Below are 20,244 nucleotides of genomic sequence, written 5' to 3'. Positions count from 1 at the left end.
ACTGAGCTCTCTTTTAGAGCAATCACTTTACAGTCTGCATGCATGCATTTGCGAGTACGCGCAAATGGCCTGATTGGTTTAGGGGCCCATAAACCTTTTCACTTACGTAGTCCTGACCCCAGATGATTCCGTTTGCCCCCCCGTACGTATCGTTTCTGAGGTACATTATTTTGTTTTCAATCCAAACTCGCGTGTGTTTGGAGGAGGAGGCCAATAACGTTGCGACCGCCGACCTCCTCTAGCCGAATGATATAAGGCAGTGGGGGAGGGAGAGAAGAATGAGTCTTGGCTAGTTTATTTCATTTGCTAAAGTTTTGCTGTTATTCGTAAGTCATCCGAAAGGTCGGTCGAGGTGGTCTAAAAAAAATATAGCGCTGGCTAGAAGCTGGTGTGCTTTATATGCATCCCTCATACTTGAACATGCGTGATCCTCCTACACAAGCATACATAAACATGAAGCCTTTTCGTTCGTACAGTGCACTTCTGATTACTGGAAACCTGCACTAAGAGGTGGAAAAGGACGACTAAGAGAAAAAGTCATCTTGCTTTACATTTTTCTTTTCCTCGTTAGACTCTGGCTTCTCATGCACGCCGTATTAGGGGCCAGCTGTGTTGGCCTGCACGCTACACATGAGCCTGATTATGACTCAGTATTGCATTACTGACATTCCACCATTGCTCTCCTTTTCTGTAGTCGCTCTGGGCTCTCTCCTTCGCTACCTTCTTGTCTTTTCCACCTCCCCCCCTCGCCTCCACGCACCCACCGCCTTTCCTCGGGCCGGGCAGATTTGCTGAGCAACCGCCTCCCCTCCCCTCCCCTTGCCTCCCCTCCTCCTCCTTTCTATCCCTCCCTTGACCCCCCGGGCAAAACCGAAGCGGCGCCTGATCCGTATTGCTTGAAATGGACTACCTCCACGCACAAGCGCCCGTTACACATGTTGCTCCGCCGCTAACCTCGCCGGCGTAATATTTCACACACAGCTGTTGAGAGGGAAGAGGATATGAGGCGAGGGTGGGGGTGGAAATGAAAACCTGGCAGGCAACTCGTGAGGGATGCGTGTGTACACTGATTGGCTTTGTACTCCACTACATTAAGCTCTGTATGTATATATCCGTGCGTGGTGCTGCTGGGGGGGCGGGGGTTCTCGGTTAAAGAAGCTGACAATGTGGAAAGGGCGGGGAGGTGGCGATTTGGCCGTAACCTTGGTGATAAGAGTGTAGTGTACGTGACAGGTAGCGAGCGGCGGCTCACCATTTTAAAAAAAGAAAAAAAAATCACACACTGGGTTAATCCAGCGCGAGGAGGAGGAAGGGGCAAAGTGGGCGGGGGAGAAGGGCCGGCGGATGTAGCGGGTTGGCGACAGCCTTCATACGGTTCGGCGTCACTACCCCGGGCTCGATGCCGCCCGCCGTGTGTTAGCCGGGCCGATCCGAGTCGAGTCGAGCCGAGCCGCGACCGGTCTCTCGTCCTTGCTCTGTCATTTCCTCCCCTCCTCACCGTTGGCCCCCTCGGCTCTTACCTCTCTTGTGTTCTCCTTTGCCAGTCAGCCCCTCCCTCTTTCCCTCTTCCTGACTTCTTTTCCTCCCCCCTCCTCGCTCCTCGCTCTCCCTCTCTCTCTCTCTCTCTCTCTCTCTCTCTCTCTCTCTCTCTCTCTCTCTCTCTCTCTCTGTGTCACTGGAGAGCGTCTCAGTGTGAAAATGCCATCCTGCTCTCCAGACTGTTGCCTCTTTCGGGCCGTGGAGGTAAGAGACTTGCATTGTGTTTCCTTTCTTTTTTCGGGGGCTGCGCCAGAGACGCTTTAATACGCCGCGGCGGGTAAAGTGCGGCCATCGGGACCCCCGCGGCGTTCCGTCAAACCCCCCGCCGTTGATGTTTGGCAAACTTTTTATCAAACAAAAGTCAGGCGTCAGCTAATCACTTTTTGATCGGGTCGGGGGCTGAGGGGTGGCGGCGGCGGCGGTAGTGGGAGGAGAGGAAGGAGTCTTCTAGCTTTAGAAGGGGCAGGCAGGGAGCACTGTGACGTTATTTTTTCTTCCCTCGCTTGCGCTAGGAGGCTCGCTAAGCGTCGCCGTGATGGCGCTCCCGGCGTTCGGTACCGTTTTGGGTCGGCGAGCCGCCGTTTCGTCGCCGGGCTCCGTCTCCTGAGCGTTCTTCGGCTCCCGTTCTTTCGTCTTTGCAACCATTTTCAACAGTTGCGCCCTCTCGCTTCGTGTGCAGTGCGGGCCGGTAGAGTTTGCGAGCCCCGTGCCTGCTCTCGGTCGGCACAGGATGCCAAGTACGTAGGTGCGCGAGCGTGCGCGCTCACGCTTAACCGTGCAAACATGCAACACCTTCCGGCGGACCTAACGTGCGTCGCCACCACCGCCGCCGCCGCCGTTTGCGAGCGCTTTCTGCCGTCAGCGCGCTCCTATTTTTTGCATGCCTTCGTGTGCCCCGCCGACTGCGAGGAGGGCTTTTTGCGCCAACGTGCAGATGGAGCGGCGTGAAGCCGCCGCTCTGTGGTGATCTGCGCAGCAAACGCACTCTGGGGCAAAATTTCAGCCAGTTTGAAACGTCGCTTTGGGCGGCCGCCTGAAATGGTTCAAAATGGCGCAACAATGGGCGGTCCTCGGGCTTTGAACCGTGCCCGCTCGCTCGCTCCCGGCACTGGCATTTTTAAGGACGTCATGAAAATGTCTTGCAACCGGGAATACTTTCTACTTTTTCCCTCTCGTCCTCGGTGTCGGCGCGGCAGAAAACACGTCAGCGTGCGATGTGCGCAAGCAAGTTTACGTGCCTATCCGGGGACGTGCGTGTGAGGGAGTTTGGTTGCACCGTGGACAAAAGGGCTGAACCCAGCGTGCGGGCGCCAGTTTCCGGGACTTTGCTGCCATTTTTCTTTTTTTTGTTGAAAGAAACTCTCCCGTTAGAGAGGAAACTAAGCGGGACTTTAAGGATAAGGATGGACTTGACCAAGCACGTGGCGATAGAGGTAAACGGACATTCCCGATCGGATTCGCTCCTTTTTTTCTTACGCTAGCGTTTTCGGGAAACTCGGCTTAGGCCGCCCGCGCCACATCGCGCCGCGCCCGCCCGCCGTGGCGGGACTTCTTTCCGGCCCGTGCCAAACGTGACCTCGGCCCGTGCCTGTTTTTCAGATAGTGAAGGTGTGGAGCGAAGACGGGGCCGGAAAAGTGGTGGAGATCCCGGCTGACATGACGGCCAGAGACGTGTGCCAGCTCCTGGTCTACAAGAGCCACTGTGTGGACGACAACGCCTGGACGCTGGTAGAACACCACCCGATCCTCGGCCTCGGTGAGTACCTCTAACCCTTTTGGGAAAGAATTGCATAGGTCCAACAAAAATGATTGCAGGAACCACATTTTAGGTCAATTACGAAAAGCTATTGCAAAAAAATCTGCTTTATAGGTCTTGTGCGTTAGCCATGCCGCTATACAAGTTTCATTCATTTTCATTTCATCCATTTGTGGCAGCAAATAGAATTACGTCTTAGTTTCCTGCAGGGCTCGATGTCAATTTAACGAGATTTTACCTTGTGAGACGATTGTGAGTCCTCGCTATGATAATGTTATTACTTAGTTCATTATGCATTCTATTTTCTTGTCATCGACTTTGACACAAAAGGCCTCACCTTGAATTTAACCCCTCGCGCGCCATTCCCGACGGCTTTTTCTGCTTTTCGTCAATTTTATGGATATTTTCGTGTAATGAAATAGTATTGACAGGATGTAGCACATAAACGATCAAACGATATTTATCGTTTTAGCAGATTTTGAGGCTTTGGTCAACGCATGGGTTTGTTTGTGGTCATTTGAGTGTGTTTGTATGTATTCTATACATCTTGAGGATGTGCTCGCGCTAGGAGGATTAAGTATATTCCCACAGACACACAGGTTTCCTCACCGATATTCGTAAAAATAAGAAAAAAAGGAAGCTTAAAGTCGATTTCAAGGCGTAACCTTTTGAAGCTTTACTTAGCTCCTTTTTTTCCGGTTCTGTCTTTGTCAACGGTGAGGCTTTCCCACTCCCGGACTCGTATTTTTAGAGTCAAAGGATCGCTTTGTGCGTTGCTGCTTCATCTGCGTCGCCGCTGGAAAAAAAAGTGCAGGAGAGATGGAATGTGAGGCGAGCAAAGAGAGGGCGGGAAGGAGGGAAGGGAAAAAAGCCAGCAAAAAAATGGGAGCGACGGAGAGATAAAAAGGGGACAGGGCTGGCTTGGGGGGGGTTTAGCATGCGGAGAGGCTTGGACTTAGCGTCATACCAGAGTTGCAAGGAACCAATCGTGGATCTCTGTCGGACGAGCCCCTAGCACGGCTGGCCAATCACTTTGCACTTAACCCGCCATAGGAAATTCCCCCGCCTGCTCGCGCGCACACACACACACACACACACACACAACGGAGGTCAAACATTTCCAGCCTTGCATTTCTACCACATTCTTTTTTCTTCTTCTTTTTTTTCGTTTGCAGCCCATCGTGTGCGCATTTGGTTAAAAGAGTTATGGCTAAATCTCGCTAGCTTGCAGAACATCCTGTCATTATCAATTTCTTTGGTCATATCGTCCCCCCACGTCGCCCCGTCCGCACGCGCACACGCCGTTTCGTGCACGCCAGCTATCACGTTAGGGCCGCGTGAGCTCTTAATGTGGCCTCGTCGTCTGCGGGCTCGCTGCACTTTGCTTCTGGCTCCTCGGCTTTCGGCAATCAGCCTAAATAGATGACATCATCTTCCTGCAATGCCCACACTGCCAGCCCCTCCCCCAATCCCTCGCCATCTCTTGCCACTTCTTCCCTCCCCCCCTCGCAGCGCCTCTTTTCCTCGGCTCAACTCTTATGTTATCGTTCTTTAAGGACAACGATCTTTTTATTCGCGTCACATTTACCGTGTTTTCACGAACAGGGCAGATCTTCTCCGTCAATGTCACAAAGCAGGCGATTTTTCAACGTTATTGTGTGTGTGATAAGCCCCCCCAAGGACAACGCAAGCAAAATTCTGTGACTCATGGCGTCCTTGTGTTTTGTCCGTGTCTCCCCGCCGGCAGAGAGATGCCTGGAGGACCACGAACTGGTGGTTCAGGTCCAAGCTTCTATGAGCAGCGACAGTAAATTCCTCTTCAGGAAGAACTATGCCAAATATGAATTCTTCAGGAACCCCCTGGTGAGTCTCTCGCATCCCCGTGTTGACCTTTCTGTGACTGCTTCACTTGAGCACGCAGCCCCGTAGGCAGGCACACGTTGTTCGCCGTGATGTTTCTGGACAGATCTGCGGATTTGACCATGTTTGAGCTTTTTTTTACTGGGAATTGTGGCGAGTAGCGGGTACTCCAAGCGTGGCGAAATCACTCGTTTGGTGGATTTGGTATGCGTTTAACATGACCTCGTGGCCGAGTATGCACTAAATCAAGGGTGTCAGACTCGGGTTGGTTCGCGGGCCGCATTAATGTCAACTCGATTTCATTAGATATAATATTTAGATATTTTTTTTAATAAATGGATTAAAAGAACTGGATCAAAAGTCCTGAATATTCCGTTTTTTATAGATCTATAAAAATGTTTATTTGAGCTTTTTTTCTTAGTAAGGGAAAATCTCTTTTAATCATTATGTTCCATATTAAAGTGGAAAATAGGAAATATTTTTTATATATTTTTAGATTTTACAAAATGATTTTAGAACTAAAAACACAGAAAAAAATGATAAAAAATTACAATTATAGGAAATATTTTTATATATTTTTAGATTTTACAAAATGATTTTTGAACTAAAAACACAGAAAAAAATGATAAAAAATTACAATTATAGGATTTTTTTTATATATTTTTAGATTTTACAAAATGATTTTTGAACTAAAAACACAGAAAAAATGGATTAAAAAAATTACAATTATTGATTTAAAAGGGGGGAAATCAGGAAATTTAATATACATCTATACTCTTCATTTTAATTTGATCCTAAAACAGAAAGTCGGCACTCATGATTTACTTTCCCGGGCCACACAATATGATGCGACGGGCCAGATTTGGCCCCCGGGCTGCCACTTTGACACCCGTGCACTAAATAAAGAATTTTTGATTTTTTTTTCCCCAGTTGTGACTTTTGTAATGACCCTACTTGGCTCGCGATATGCAATGAAGTTACACGGTACATTTTCTCTATATATGGTTTTCCAAGCTCTTGAAGGGAAGCCATAAATATGTATTAGCCCGCAACAAAAATAGTTTGACACCCTTGATTTCTGACATCTGTACATTTCCACAGAAAATAGTTCATTATTCTAAATGTTTTCCCAGCATATTCCAAGACTTGTTAATAGATGCAAACAAGTCAGTCTGTCTTTGGTCCAACTCCATCAGATCCGCCAATCAAATGGTTGCGTCTTTTACCGTCCGCTTATTTGGCCTGATATCCTTCCTATTTTACATATTCAAAATCCACTGACACAAAAAACAGATGGCGACGCCGTGTGTGTTTTTAAGCCTTAGAAACCCCGCGAGAGCCTCGTTAAACAAGAATAGAAGCTAAATACTAAGGACGTACCCCATGTTTTATTTCATGGTTTCTTTTCGCGTGCATGTTCAAGCGATCTGTCCTCGAATTCATTGGAAGTGATGGCAGCAAGATTTTATATTCCGAAATAAATATGAACTACTCCCTCCTGGAAAAATCCTATTCAACGTGCAATAAGACCACTAATTCCCATCTAGGTTCTCTGCATTTTTGCTGATCCCTTTCAGGCAAACTGCGTCGTTTTAGTTGACGCCGAAATGCATATATTTACATCCCCTATTGAAGCCAAGCTGGCATTTTTGAATTCCTCATTTTTTTGCTTTAAACTCCCATTTTCGACCTGGTACGTCCACAACGACACGATGCAGTGTCTTTAGCTACCGTGGCTAGCGGCGCTACGTGATGTCACATTATTGGCGTGGTGATTTAGGGGTATGTCAGAGCCAGCAGGTGACCTCAGCTCCGCGGTAACGAGCGCACTAAAACACCAGAGCGCCGGCCGCAGTCTGTCAATCACGCTAAGAGTGGTGCTGCTGGCTAAAGGGGATTACATCAGCGGGTGAGATCATACTGCATCTACTCTCGGGCTCAAGTGCCTTCTCTCTATCTCTTTATTTTTTTATTGCCTCCCTCGCCCAGACCGACCGACCGCTTGTCTACGAGTCCTCGTGCTGGTCAAACACGACAACAGAGAGACTTATTGTTCGTTAGGAAGCGTGACCCCTAACAGCTTCCCTTTTTTTCCATGCAGAACTTTTTTCCAGAGCAGATGGTGGCCTGGTGTCAAGACTCTGATGGCACAATCCCTCAATCGCAGCTCTTACAGGTGAGGAGGGATGACCAAGGATATGAAGACGCACGTGCAAGCAAATTGTTATCCCCACACCCCCTTGAAATCGGGAAAACCAAAGTCCCGTCCTCGAACGTTTTAGACGCCTTCCTCCTGAAGACTGTGACGAGGACATCTGTTGTCTAAAAATATGCATGAACATTCACAGAGTCATTGCAGTCTGCTAATTGCGTTTGCCGGCTGGTGCCGCAGCGACTCGTCTAAGAATCTAGAAAATGATGCCATTTTTAAAAACATTTGAATCACCCATCCTCATTAAGTAATGCCTTTTTGTTGCATCCCTTTTCCGTTGTTGCTCTAGAACTTCCTGAACTTGAGCAGCTGTCCAGAAATTCAGGGCTATCTGTACATGAAGGAACCTGGACGCAAATCCTGGAAGAAACTCTACATGTTCCTGCGACGTTCCGGCCTCTACTTCTCCACTAAAGGAACATCCAAGGTCATATTTTATTTTATACCCCAACACAATACAATGACACCCAACGCAATGACACAACCCGCCAAAGGGAAAGCACAAAACGAGAATTAAAAGAAATGACTAAGTATAACCTGCGTCATTTGCCCTTAACCGAACAGGAGCCTCGACACCTTCAGCTATTGTCCGATCTGGAAGACAGCAACGTCTTCACCATCATCGCCGGCAGAAAACTACACAACGCTCCCACAGACTACCAGTTCTCCATCAAGGTAACAGCACGCCGCCTTTTTATTGACCGCCAACTAATGCTTACTAATTCTCGGGGGCAGCCGTCGATCGGGCCCTTAAACGGATGACGGCGAAACGGTTTCCAACCGCCTTTGTAACAGATGCACCTGTGTCGCCGTTGCGAGTATTGTGTGTTGGTGCGTGCGGGTCAAAGGACACGGGGGTTAAACCCACCCAGCGGGGGTTTGAACACACTGTGTCCCCCACTCTCAGAGTTATCTGTGGTGGGTCACCTGCTGATCTGGGATAAGCCCAGTGGGATAAGCCGGGATGCTAGATGGAATCTGCCCTCCCAGCCCCTCGTCTCACTTACACACGCACACGCACACACACACACACACACACACACACACGATCATGCTAGGCGACTGTCATGTCAGATTCTGTCAGCAGGGGTGACAGTGCAGAATTGGGTTAGGGATTTTACATGACGGGTGGTGGCTGTATCGTCGCCATGGAGACGTGAATTAATTCATGGCAAGGGGCTGGCAGGTCCTCGTCAATGCCGGGGGAAGAAGAAAAAAAAAAGGACGGTCTGCTACGAGAGTGGAACGCCGCATTGTGCGCTTATGATAAATGCAGGAGGGTGGAATCAAATCTCCTTCATTTCTCCTGTGAAAGTTTGAAGGTTTTATTTTTTGCTACTCGGCGAGGAAGAATGCAAAGCTTTGTCAAATGTCATTTTATGACAATTTAAGTACACCCACAGATGCTTGGAGCAAATTTAGAGTGGAGTCATTTAAAAAAGAAAATCCATGTTTTAGTAGGTTGGAAAAATAACAACTTTTTATTCCACTTGCTTTAGCGTGCTAATGCATGTACACGTACGTGTACATGTATACGGTTCAGTTTATGTATTTATAAAGTTCTATATGTGTATGTGGCGGCGCTGGTTCAAGTCAGCGGTCAGTGGTTCGAATCCCACCTCTGACTGTCCGCGGTCAGGAATGACACTGGCTAAGTGGTTGAGTCCTTTTTGTAAAAAAAGACTGCAATGATTTCACATAGTTAGTTATTTATATATTTTGAGTCTGCCTTTTTCCCGATATTTTTTTTCCAACCGGGTTAGCCGCGCTATGCAAAAAATGACCTAAAATTCAAGCATTTCTTCCCCCCTCAGCACTTTTTTTCTTCGATTTGAGCGGATAACACACGGATGTTAATCTCACAATTAATCCGTAAGCACTATGTGGGTGTTAAAGTCAAATTTTGGTATTGCTTTACAGCCCAGTAAATCAAGAGGGGACTGTAAGGAGCTAAAGTTGTTGTGTGCTGAAGATGAGCAGAGCAGGACCTGTTGGATGACTGCCTTCAGACTTTTTAAGGTGAGTTTTTTTTTTAAATTGCACTAAAGCCTTGGCGCATTTTTTTCCCTTCATTCATCACCTGCTTCCCCTCTCGACATAACAGTATGGCCTTGTCCTGTATAAGAGCTACAGCGTCCCACAACAGAGGAAGACGACTCTCCCGCATTTCTCCACGCCCGTGGTAAGGGTCGAACAACTTCCCCTCTGCTAGCACACTAAGATTAGCTGACATAAGTCCAAGTCAATTCAGAAGGCTTTTACTAAGTCCGCCCTTCACATTTCAAGGAAAATACTCCATTGCGAAGCTATTGCTCATACCAGCTCGTTCTAAGTTTATAACAGTACAGTCATTTTCCAGCTTGTTAACGCTTCACCGAGCCGTCCAAGGAATGGATGCTTAGCGACGGGCCCCATTTCCATTTTCACTAGGAAAGAAGCCTCGTGGTTAAACAAGGACCCCGATGAATAACGGATTGTGCACTATATAGCGTTGCTCGCCTTTATAAATTATTCAAGCTCATCGTAGGTTGGCAAGGTGAGAAATTGAGCTGAAGAGTGTGGCAGTCGCTTGCCAAATCGTGAGCCACTTGTGAAGATTTACTGTTCACGAATGAGCTCGAAAGAATTTAGAACGTCATTATTACCCCCCACGCTCGCCCGGAGCTTTTTTAAAGGGAAACTAGGATGACATTTTCTGACATGTCACGACCTTGAATGAGATGAAATTGATTCCTTCCCTTTTTTTTAAAGCCAGACCTTTTTTTACCCCCTAATGTCAGGAAGTTTGTGTGTTTTCATCCTTAGTTGTGCTTGATTAAAATGATTCCCGTCGCAAAGGCAGTAAGCCAAAGGGGACGCGTGTGATTTGGAAGTGGACTGTGTGCAGACAGGATTTGTCATGCCCCAGTGAGTGCGTCTGGCTTGTCCGACCTCTGACCTCTGTTCTATTCCAAACCCCCACCTTCTGTCTTGTTCCGCCGACCCTCACCGACCACAACTCGATGGCCTACCTCGCCGCCTAACAGCGAAGCGTGTCAGAAAACTCCCTGGTAGCGATGGACTTCTCGGGACGGACCGGCCGCGTCATCGACAACCCCGTGGAGGCGCAGAGCGCCGCCCTGGAGGAGGGACAGACTTGGAGGGTAGAGGAAAGACCCCCTTGGTTTGTTTTGTCAGACGCCCGGAAACTCACGGTCTCGTCATTTGGTTTAGAAACGGAGTCAGCGTATGAATGTCCTGGGCAGCCCGTCGCCCTTGCACCCATCTTCTCTCAGCACAGGTAAAAAAAATCACGCCACCGTACACAAAAATGCAGCTTTTAGAGATTTGTTTCACTCTGTGTGCGTGTTTTGTTTTGCAGTCATCCACAGGACGCAAGTTTGGTTTCACGGTCGCATCATGAGAGAAGAAGCTCATAAAATGATCATACAACAAGGCCAAGTAGACGGGTGAGTTTGCCTCCTTGGCAACGTTGTCCCGCTGGTATTCCCAACGACGACTGGCATCGCAAACGTTTATTTTTAGTTGTTTATCACCTCCGGGGGGACAAAAAGGTTATTGGTATCTTCAATGCGACTTCTCTCCATTGCCTCTGGAGGTCTGCTGATGTCAAAGTCAATTAGGCTTTCGCAAAACATTTTTCGATAGTCAGTTGATATTCCTTCACCATATTCATGTTAATGAACATATATATTAAAATATGTAAGATTGTAGCAGAAGGCTAGTTTCCATTTTTAGTCCCTTGTGTAGGTTGAAGATAAACGATGACACATACTAAATAATCTCAGTCGCGGTCTGCAGAAGGTCCATACCTTGTGGACTTTCTGTATGTGGCTCCACTTTTTTTTACCTAGGTCTACATTGTCTTGTGTGTCTTGTGTCTGTCTTGCTACTGCAACCAAGAAATTTCCCGAATACGGGATGAAATAAAGTTCTAATCTAATCTACACACACACACGGAGCACATTTTTAGACAGCGTTGTGATGGCAATTTTGTTCGAAGGGAACTACACAGTCACCTCTAGAGTCAGCCTTTGTTGACGTGTTGGAATTTTTTTTTGTACTTTTCATTTCAGCTTTCTCTCTTTCTTTCTCAGGTTATTCCTGTTACGGGACAGTCAGAGTAACCCAAAGGCCTTTGTGCTCACCTTGTGCCACCACCAGAAGATCAAGCACTTCCAAATACTACCGGTCAGTCAAAGACGTCGTCGATTGCACACATTTCGTGTCGGCTCTCGCCGGAGCGCTGCTTAGTCCATTCGAAAGCCAAGCGGCTCGTCGTCAGTAAAAGAAAGGTAATTAGTGTTTGCGTTGGCAAGCTGCTCTCATTTTTTTTTGTAAATGCTCCTAAATGGACATAGCGGCGTTGCGTAATGTGGAAAAAGCTGGAGTTGTCCAAAAAGCCAGCCAACGGTCCGCCTTTAGCTTTGATTACAGCAAGCATTTCCTTTTGGCATCATCTGGCTAATCTTATGCAACGGCGCAATGTTGCTTTCCAACCAGAGCCCCGTTCGTTCATTTTTTAAAATTGTTTTTGATGAAAGATAAGAGCGTCGGAGGGCCGTGGACAAATCTTCTCTGACGTATCCCAAAGATTCTTATGGGATTAAAGTCGGGACTGGACATACTTGTTCTACTCTGTGATTCTGGAACACGCTCCATCTGGACTCATTAGATCACATTATCTTTTTTTTCTTCCCTCTCAGTCCAGAGCATAATGTTACGCTGCCTAACAAATTGAAGCTGGATTTTGCACCAGCATTTTTGTCCTTGATGAAAAGGGATGTAACGATTCATCCAAACGTCAATCAACGTGGGCATTTTTTTTTAGAAACTAGAACTATAGCCTACAAGGTGGAACATAACAAACTATTCCAGGTCTGATTGGACAAAAAAATGTGCTTAAGGTGAAATGCTCTTGACTAAAATTGAAGTGGCGAGAAAAAAAAGGCTAACCGTACTTCTCTCTCTTGTCAAGTGCGAAGAAGATGGGCAAGTTTTCTTCAGCCTGGACGACGGCGCCACCAAGTTCACCGACCTGATCCACCTGGTGGAGTTCTACCAGCTGAACCGAGGAGTGCTGCCCTGCAAGCTCAAGCACCCTTGCACCGCCGTGGCCTTGTGACACTCCTCCCGACCCCCTTCTCTGCGATCGCCCGCCCCTTTCAACTTTTGGTCTTTGCACACCTCCCTCCTTCCCAGAGCGCCACATGGGCCCGGCGAGGAAGCCAGCCAGCCCAGCTTCTCTCCTCCGCCTCGCGGCTTTTTTTTGTTTTGGTTTTTGTTTTTCTTTGTCCCGGAGTGGCGCGAAATGTCGGCGGGCGACCGCTCTCCTTCTCCGTAAAGCCGCCCCGTCGACCCCAGGCCTGATAAGCTGTGGCGTGGGAAGCGCCACCACACATCTTCATCATCGATCATCAGGGATGGAGGGGAATCCTCCCCTGGATCCGGATCCGGAGCCGACTCCGGGCCCGGGAGGTTTTCTCAACCTGTGCAGTCCAGTCTGGATAAGCTGACGCCGCCAAAACCGATAGCGCCCCTAAACCCGATCCCCACCCCACCCCAGCCCACACCAACCCGCTTTACGCGAGCGGCCCTACTGCTGTGTCAAGGATCAAGCGGAGCGCGGGGAGCAAGGATCTGCACGAGCGAGCGGAGATTTATCGGGAAAAAGGAAAAGGAAGGACAAAGGAATGTTTATCAGGACGGCCGTGACGAGCCTCTTTTAGACTTGATTACTTGATGTCATTTTGATGCTGTTTTATTACTGTTGATTCAATGCAGAACTAGTTTGCACTTGTGCGCGGGGGGAGGGGGCGGCAGCACCCGTCAATCATCATCACCGTCACCATCATCATCATCGTCATCCTCCTCTTCCTCCTCCTCCTCCTCCTCCTGGAGAAATGTGCATTACAATCTCCAGCTAGCAACCACGATGGGATTAAAGGGAAAGACAACACTTGGTGTCGCCTACTCTCACGCAAGCACGGAATTTGCGTTTAAAGGCCAAAAATGACACTGCCGACAAGCGCGGCCATTTTGGGGCGTCACTTGCGCCCACTCACGGGTGATCGTTGAGGAATTTGATTGGCTTTGTTAAATGTCTGTCTATTTTAAGTGGACACTTTTTTTGGAAATGCTGGCTTTTACTCCTATTCTCCCCCTCAATATATTAACCATTTATAGAACAATTGACTGTTTTTAATCTGAAAAAAGTGGCATTCACATGAATACAAAAACGATTGTCAATAGATTTGATGGCTTGAGACGTGGCATCTAGTACAATATTAATATTTGGTACGCTAGGGTCTTGCGTTAATATACCAAAATGAATACAATTAAATGAACAGAGCCTATGCCCCCAATTAAACCAAGTTTTTTTTTTTTTTTTAATCCAATTCATTTAAATTGGGATAAATGGCTGTGATCGCTCACCTTTCACTGCCGTTGACTGTGCTACACGTCCAATCTTTTTCGACCGGGAAGGTTTGGCGTTATAAAGTTGTTGTCTTTCCTTTTAAAACAAAGCCACGCGATGACGCAGTGCCTTTCCCCGAAAGGTTTTTGGCGACGGCCACACTGCTGTATTCGGGGAGTGCTAGAGAGGAGGAACGTCCAAAATCAGCCCACGCCAGAAAACGTCTCCGTTTTCGGTCTTTGTGAATGTCTGTCCGCGAGCGTGAACTCACAGGCCGCCATTGACGGCCATAGACATCCTACCCGGCCCTCCCAGTGAAAATGGATGGGACGTCTATCGCCGTGGATGGCCGCGAAACACAACCACCCCATGCCAGCCTTTCCAATGGAAGTGTTTTTGATGTCTGTCAATGGCAGCGAAAGAGTTAATAACCCCCCGCCCTCCCCACCAAAGAAACAAATCAAAGAAAAGCACTCCCACGTGTCTTTATTTTCTTTTGAAAGTATGGAAATGCAAACAAAAAGAAAAGAAAAGACAATCAAATGAGCTTCACTTGCCTTAGGTGAAAATAATGAGCCTCGTACATTCATTGAGACGTTTGGGATGCCGAGACACGCCCCACAAATCCATCCTTAGTCTTTTGGAACAAATGGAATCCAAAGGAGGTTCTTTGATAACGTCCCATTTGGGTTCTGCTTCTGTCTTTTCATCCAAATTTTGCAGTTTCATCCGTTGAGTTCTCACGTCCCGCCCCCTCGAAGCCCAGAATTTAGCACAAGGCACGGCGCCGTGTCACTTTGACCCCCCTCCACCCCCCTCATGTGACCAGCCCGGAGTGGAAAATGCTTGAAGCCCCTCATTCCCCCTCTGAGCGCCCCCTCCCCCTCACCCGTGTCCAGCATGTAAGCTACGAGCCTGTGGTGAATAAGTGTGTGTATATGTGTGTGTGTGTGTGGGAGAGTGTGTGTTTGTTTGAACCGGCTCGACTGTTATTGTAAACTGCTGGTCGTCCGACTTGCCTTGTACAGATGGAAAGGAAAGAAAAAGAAAGGAAAGGAAAGAAAGGCCAAGAAAGTCAAGCGATGCCTTAGATTCACGTGCTTTTTTGGGGATTTTTTTCCGTTTGTTTTGTTTTTTTCACTTCTTTAGGAGACTGGGGGGAGCCCCGCTACTCCACTACAAACCAGTAGGCATGATTTTCCTCGCCCACGATGAATTGGAAATCACTCTGTGCCACCAGAAGTAAATCTATAGTGAAGAAAATGTCACATGGATGTTTTACGCAGAAAAATTATTCTGGAAAATTATGTAGCGAAAAGAATTTCAGGTCATTTAGGTGAGCAGGGAGAAGCAATCAATCCCCGTTCCATTTTGGTCAAGGCCTTCGTTTAGCTATGTATTCAGTGACTATCACCATTTTTTTTTTTTAAATTCGGCGGGTAATGATTGTTTTACGTTTTTTCTTTTCAAAATTAATTTTTTAGCGGTTCGATTTCTCCTGTTTTTTTTGTTTTTTGTTTTGTTTTCGCTGCGCGCATCCTTGGTTTTGCGAATGAATGAATGAGTATGTGAAAACGACGGCGGAGATCGAACACTGTACCTTAGGTCACAGATCACTATGTACGGCCGTTATGCTTTGCCCATAACGCTGTGTAAAAATGAAGAATGCTATTTTGTCCCCAATTCCTTTTGTTGATGATGTGTACATTGTTGACATTTTTGTGTATTTTCTTATCAGTTTTTTTTGTCACAAAATGACCTTATAAATATATATCAAAGAATACACCACACTATATACAGTATTAAATTAAACTTTAAAATTTTATTTTAAAGACAAACTGGATTTTTTTGGGGAGGGCCAGGTGTCCAATTTTACTTTATCGGAGCCACGCTGAAAAGGAAAAGGCCAATTTAAGATTTTGAAGAAAATTTGCAATGTTTATAGTTAAAAAAAAAAGTTTACATTTGAGTAAAAAGTGATGAATATGAAAATGTTATGTTTTAGGGAGGAAAAAGTAGGTGGAATTGCGAAAATTTGGCAGAAAAAGTCAGACTTTTTTTTTCTTTTTTGCAAAAATGTTTGTAATTGATGTGGTGAAAAGTAGTCGTAGTAAAAAATGGCATCACAATGAAGGGAAAAAGGCGCTGAAATTTAAAAGAAAAAGCAGAACTATGCAAAAGTCCTTAAATGTTGTGGTGCAAATTCCAACTAAAAAACCTTGTAGGCAATAAAATGTCCAAAATTTCAAGTAGAAAAGATATTGGAGAATAAAACAAATTTTCCTCAATCAAAGTTTCTCATTTCCCCCAACAAAAGAGGACTAGCCAACCGGACAAAAAATGTTTATTTATTCCTATTAGAGAACAAAAACTTTAATAAGTCTGATCTTACAATATTAAGAATGATAATAGTGTACGTATTTCTTTTTCTCCTCCAGGTCTGCACAAAGGGGGGTTCTGATATCTCAATGACACCTAAAAGACAATTCAGTGTTTTTATTTCTTTTTCCACTCGTCTTCAAACCAAACAAACCCTCCTGTCAAAAATATGTTTATAAAGTCAGTCGTCATAAGCTCGATTCAAATAAAAAAAACGCGTCAGGGAAAGAAAATGGGAAGAGGAAAAAAAATCCACACGTGAATTGTGTTGGATTTTTGTTTTGTTTTTGTGTGCTTTTTGCTTCATATTCTGCAAGCATCAATACAAGCTCCTGGATCGACATTGTATCCTATTCAGGTATTTTTTTTGTACAAATAAGGGACTGATATACTCTCTGTTTATTGGAAATTAGAATAAAATACAACGTTGCTATACCAAATGGCCTGCCGATTTCTTCTCATTGCACCAAGATGGAAATAACCAACTTTTAATTTACTACTACTTTAACCTCCTAAGACCCAGACTTTTGCAAAGCATGCATTTTTATTTTATCTTTCATATTTAGGCTAATTGGGACCCGATGAGTGTAAAAACAAAGAATTATCTTTTTACATAATGTAGTTTCGGAGAAAAATGACATAAGTGGACGCCAGGTCCTAGAAAATTAAATTATCATTACATTTCTATTTTTAATTTATTATCATTTTTTTTATTACATTTCTATGTTTAAGTACCATTATTTAAACATTCTTGGCTTCCTAAATCCAGACCATTCGTTCCTTATACTATGACATACTTTTTAAATAGATGTATTTGTTTTTATTTTTTTCTTCATCTCTTTTACTCAGTATCTGAAATTATAGTGCCTAAATCACGTTAGTGCAACCACGACCGCCGCCTAGTGGTACATTTAGGTAAATATGTGGACACGTGACCCCTGCATCCGGAAGTCAACAGAATAAACAGCCGCTTTCCGTTAAAAGTCCACATCAGTTTTTTTTCCAATATTTTATTACGGTTTTCTGATTAAATAATATAATAAAGTAACCTTTTAACTAACAAACCAATTTCCAACACGTGGATTGAATCTTAAATCATTAAAAAAGACTCAATAATAGAAAACAAGCCTAAAGTGGGGAAGCAAAATAGAGCGTTCGTTTGTTTGCGATTGCTTTTGACACTCTACTTTTATGTTGCCAAATTCACAGTTAATAACTGCGATGTTTTGTTTGGTTTTTCTTGCGATCATTTAAAACGTTTTCAACTTTATGGACATCATGGCCTCCATCCGTCCAAGGCATTTCGCGACGGACATCCCGAGTGTTACACTAACCGGAAAAGGAAACGAAAGGCAGATTTGTTTGGCGTGTTTTCTTTCGTTTGTTTGGCGTGTTTTCTTTCGTTTGTTTGGCAACAGTGATCAATAATCGTCCGTAAAATTAAGCAAAAGTGACGAATAGTTATGATGAGACGCAACTTGTGTATTCGATGCATCTTATTTCACGTTATGGCGCTTTGCAAGCAAGCTTCCGTGTGAGCAATATTTGGAAGATATGCATTCTACAAAAAGGCCATGGAAGGTAAGGCTTTTTCTTCCTTTAAAATCACCATGTATAGTGAGGCTTTTTTCTAAAACAAAACAAAACATGTATAGTAGGCTTTTTCCTTAAAATAAATAAATAAAGCATGTGTAGAAAGACTAAGGTTTTTTTCTTCAAAAAATACAATGTATAGTAAGGCTTTTATTTAAAAAAAATGACCATGTATAGTAAGGCTTTAAAAAAAACGACCATCTATAGTAAGGCTTTAAAAAAAACGACCATGTATAGTAAGGCTTTTTTCTTTAAAAAATGACCATGTATAGTAAGGCTTCTTTCTTAAAAAACGACCATGTATGGTAAGGCTTTTTAAAATTAAAAATGACTATGTATAGTAAGGCTTTTTTTCTTAAAAAACGACATAGTATAGTAAGGCTTTTTTTTCTTAAAAAACGACATAGTATAGTAAGGCGATGTTCTTAAAAAACGACATAGTATAGTAAGGCTTTTTTCTTTAAAAAACGACATGTAATAGTTAAATTTTAATCTAGTTACGTATATTCATATTGATTTTTCTCTCTGAATATTACATTGTATGTCTTCTTGCAATTTCCCACGGCACACCTGACCATTGGTCTCGCTCCAGGAACAAAATGGCTTGTTTTCAAATGCTGTGTGCTAAGAAAATGTTTGTTTGTTTACATGTGCGGAGGCATACAAGATGAGTTGCTGCCACCAAGTACATCAGTGGTCGAAGTACATCCAAAGGTAAGAACCCTAACCCTAAAAGGCTTTTTTTTCTTAAAAAACGACATAGTATAGTAAGGCTTTTTTTCTTAAAAAACGACATAGTATAGTAAGGCTTTTTTCCTTAAAAAACGACATAGTATAGTAAGGCTTTTTTTCTTAAAAAACGACATAGTATAGTAAGGCTTTTTTTCTTAAAAAACGACATAGTATAGTAAGGCTTTTTTTTCGTAAAGAACGACATGGTATAGTAAGGCTTTTTTTTTCTTAAAAAACGACATAGTATAGTAAGGCTTTTTTCTTTAAAAAACGACATAGTATAGTAAGGCTTTTTTTCTTAAAAAACGACATAGTATAGTAAGGCTTTTTTTCGTAAAAAAATGACATGGTATAGTAAGGCTTTTTTCTTTAAAAAACAACATAGTATAGTAAGGCTTTTTTCTTTAAAAAACGACATAGTAAGGCTTTTTTTTCTTAAAAAATGATGCTTTTTTCGTAGAAAAATTACACAATGTATAACAAGGCTTTATTTATAAAAAAAACGATATAGTATAGTAAGGCTTTTTCCGTTAAAAAAATGACATAGTATAGTAAGGCTTTTTTCTTAAAAATACGACATAGTATAGTAAGGCTTTTTTCTTTAAAAAACGACATAGTATAGTAAGGCTTTTTTCTTTTAAAAAACGACATAGTATAGTAAGGCTTTTTTTAAAAAAGCGACATAGTATAGTAAGGCTTTTTTCTTTAAAAAACGACATAGTAAGGCTTTTTTTCTTAAAAAACAACATAGTATAGTAAGGCTTTTTTCGTAGAAAAATTACACAATGTATAACAAGGCTTTATTTATTAAAAAAACGACATAGTATAGTAAGGCTTTTTCCGTTAAAAAATGACATAGTATAGTAAGGCTTTTTTCTTAAAAACACGACATAGTATAGTAAGGCTTTTTTCTTTAAAAAACGACATAGTATAGTAAGGCTTTTTTTCTTAAAAAAACGACATAGTATAGTAAGGCTTTTTAAAAAAAAAAAGCGACATAGTATAGTAAGGCTTTTTTCTTAAATAAACGACCATGTATAGTAAGGCGTTTTTCTTTAAAAAATGACCATGTATAGTAAGGCGTTTTTCTTGTGGTCTCTCTGACAGGATGGAGTAGGTTCTGGACCAGCTTGCGGATGAAGCTCCGCCCCGACCGGTCGCCTTCGTATTGGCTTGGTATGTGATGTCTCGCCTTGTTGCAGCGATCATAGTGCGTGTGCATAGCCACATCCCTTTACAAAAAACTTTTTAGAATTAAAAAAAATATTTCTTATAAATCAAAGTCAAGGTCACATAATAGAACAAGAGATACTTTGCTGTCAACTTTTATTTTTATTTTTTCAGATTAGTGACAAAGGCAAAAGGCAAAAATGGATGACTTGTGGGATGGACAGTCTTCCAACGAAAAGGTTTCCCAAACCGTGGAGAGCGAGGACACCTGAAGACAAAAAAGTAAGTTTAAAAGAGACATTCATGTTGCTGTGCAGAAAATATTTGTTTTCTTCTGTTTTTCTTAGACTCACCTGCGGATGTAGCTGATGTAGGATGTGCATGGATTGATTCCCACATCCTTCAAGTTCTCACTCTTCAGCTCAAATGGATACTTGGCCTCAATAGTAGAGCACCAACTTACCATACAAAAGGTAATTAGTTAGATTCCCCGCCTCCTCCAACTTCTCACTTTTCAGGTCAAATAAAAACCGAGTGGGCAGGACCATACTTTTTAGGGAGGTGGCTTATACACTTAGTCAATTG

At 43.9% G+C, this 20,244-nt stretch overlaps 2 protein-coding genes and 1 long non-coding RNA gene across 14 annotated transcripts in view; 2 read left to right on the top strand and 1 right to left on the bottom strand.

The window, feature by feature from the left end:
* Window positions 1-16,604, top strand: part of LOC144066734 (growth factor receptor-bound protein 10-like) — a 32,931-nt gene extending 16,327 nt beyond the window's left edge. For 2 of the 4 annotated variants that reach the window (XM_077590007.1, XM_077590006.1), the window contains 12 exons: window positions 3,139-3,295; window positions 5,043-5,158; window positions 7,257-7,331; window positions 7,657-7,794; window positions 7,932-8,042; window positions 9,288-9,386; window positions 9,472-9,549; window positions 10,394-10,510; window positions 10,581-10,647; window positions 10,729-10,816; window positions 11,465-11,558; window positions 12,346-16,604. In XM_077590007.1, coding sequence (XP_077446133.1) covers window positions 3,139-3,295; window positions 5,043-5,158; window positions 7,257-7,331; window positions 7,657-7,794; window positions 7,932-8,042; window positions 9,288-9,386; window positions 9,472-9,549; window positions 10,394-10,510; window positions 10,581-10,647; window positions 10,729-10,816; window positions 11,465-11,558; window positions 12,346-12,492 — 1,287 coding nt within the window. In that variant the 3' untranslated portion in view covers window positions 12,493-16,604. Of the gene's footprint in view, window positions 1-1,179; window positions 1,744-1,837; window positions 2,973-3,138; window positions 3,296-5,042; window positions 5,159-7,256; window positions 7,332-7,656; window positions 7,795-7,931; window positions 8,043-9,287; window positions 9,387-9,471; window positions 9,550-10,393; window positions 10,511-10,580; window positions 10,648-10,728; window positions 10,817-11,464; window positions 11,559-12,345 lie in introns of those variants that run through there. The other 2 variants (XM_077590009.1, XM_077590008.1) reach the window with 2 other exon arrangements.
* Window positions 16,605-17,163: 559 nt separating this feature from the next.
* The window catches only part of LOC144066737 (uncharacterized), a 5,367-nt gene continuing 2,286 nt past the window's right edge, over window positions 17,164-20,244 (top strand). Inside the window, exons 1-5 of the long non-coding RNA XR_013297702.1 lie at window positions 17,164-17,745; window positions 18,416-18,471; window positions 19,597-19,665; window positions 19,834-19,941; window positions 20,007-20,132. This is a non-coding gene — a long non-coding RNA (uncharacterized LOC144066737). The remainder of the gene's footprint in view (window positions 17,746-18,415; window positions 18,472-19,596; window positions 19,666-19,833; window positions 19,942-20,006; window positions 20,133-20,244) is intronic.
* LOC144066736 (uncharacterized) overlaps window positions 19,352-20,244 on the bottom strand; it is a 4,883-nt gene continuing 3,990 nt past the window's right edge. Inside the window, exons 7-8 of one of the 9 annotated variants that reach the window (XR_013297697.1) lie at window positions 20,013-20,117; window positions 19,352-19,927 (exon numbers count right to left, since the gene is read on the bottom strand). Coding sequence is in view for 1 of the 9 variants with exons in the window: in XM_077590012.1 (XP_077446138.1) it covers window positions 19,822-19,927; window positions 20,013-20,117 (211 nt within the window). In the remaining 8 variants the exon portion in view is untranslated. The other 8 variants (XM_077590012.1, XR_013297696.1, XR_013297695.1 and 5 more) reach the window with 8 other exon arrangements.

This window comes from Stigmatopora argus, chromosome 21 (genome assembly GCF_051989625.1).
Source record: "Stigmatopora argus isolate UIUO_Sarg chromosome 21, RoL_Sarg_1.0, whole genome shotgun sequence".
In the NCBI taxonomy this organism is placed as follows: domain Eukaryota; kingdom Metazoa; phylum Chordata; class Actinopteri; order Syngnathiformes; family Syngnathidae; genus Stigmatopora; species Stigmatopora argus.
This window is presented reverse-complemented; position numbering and strand designations above follow the sequence as displayed.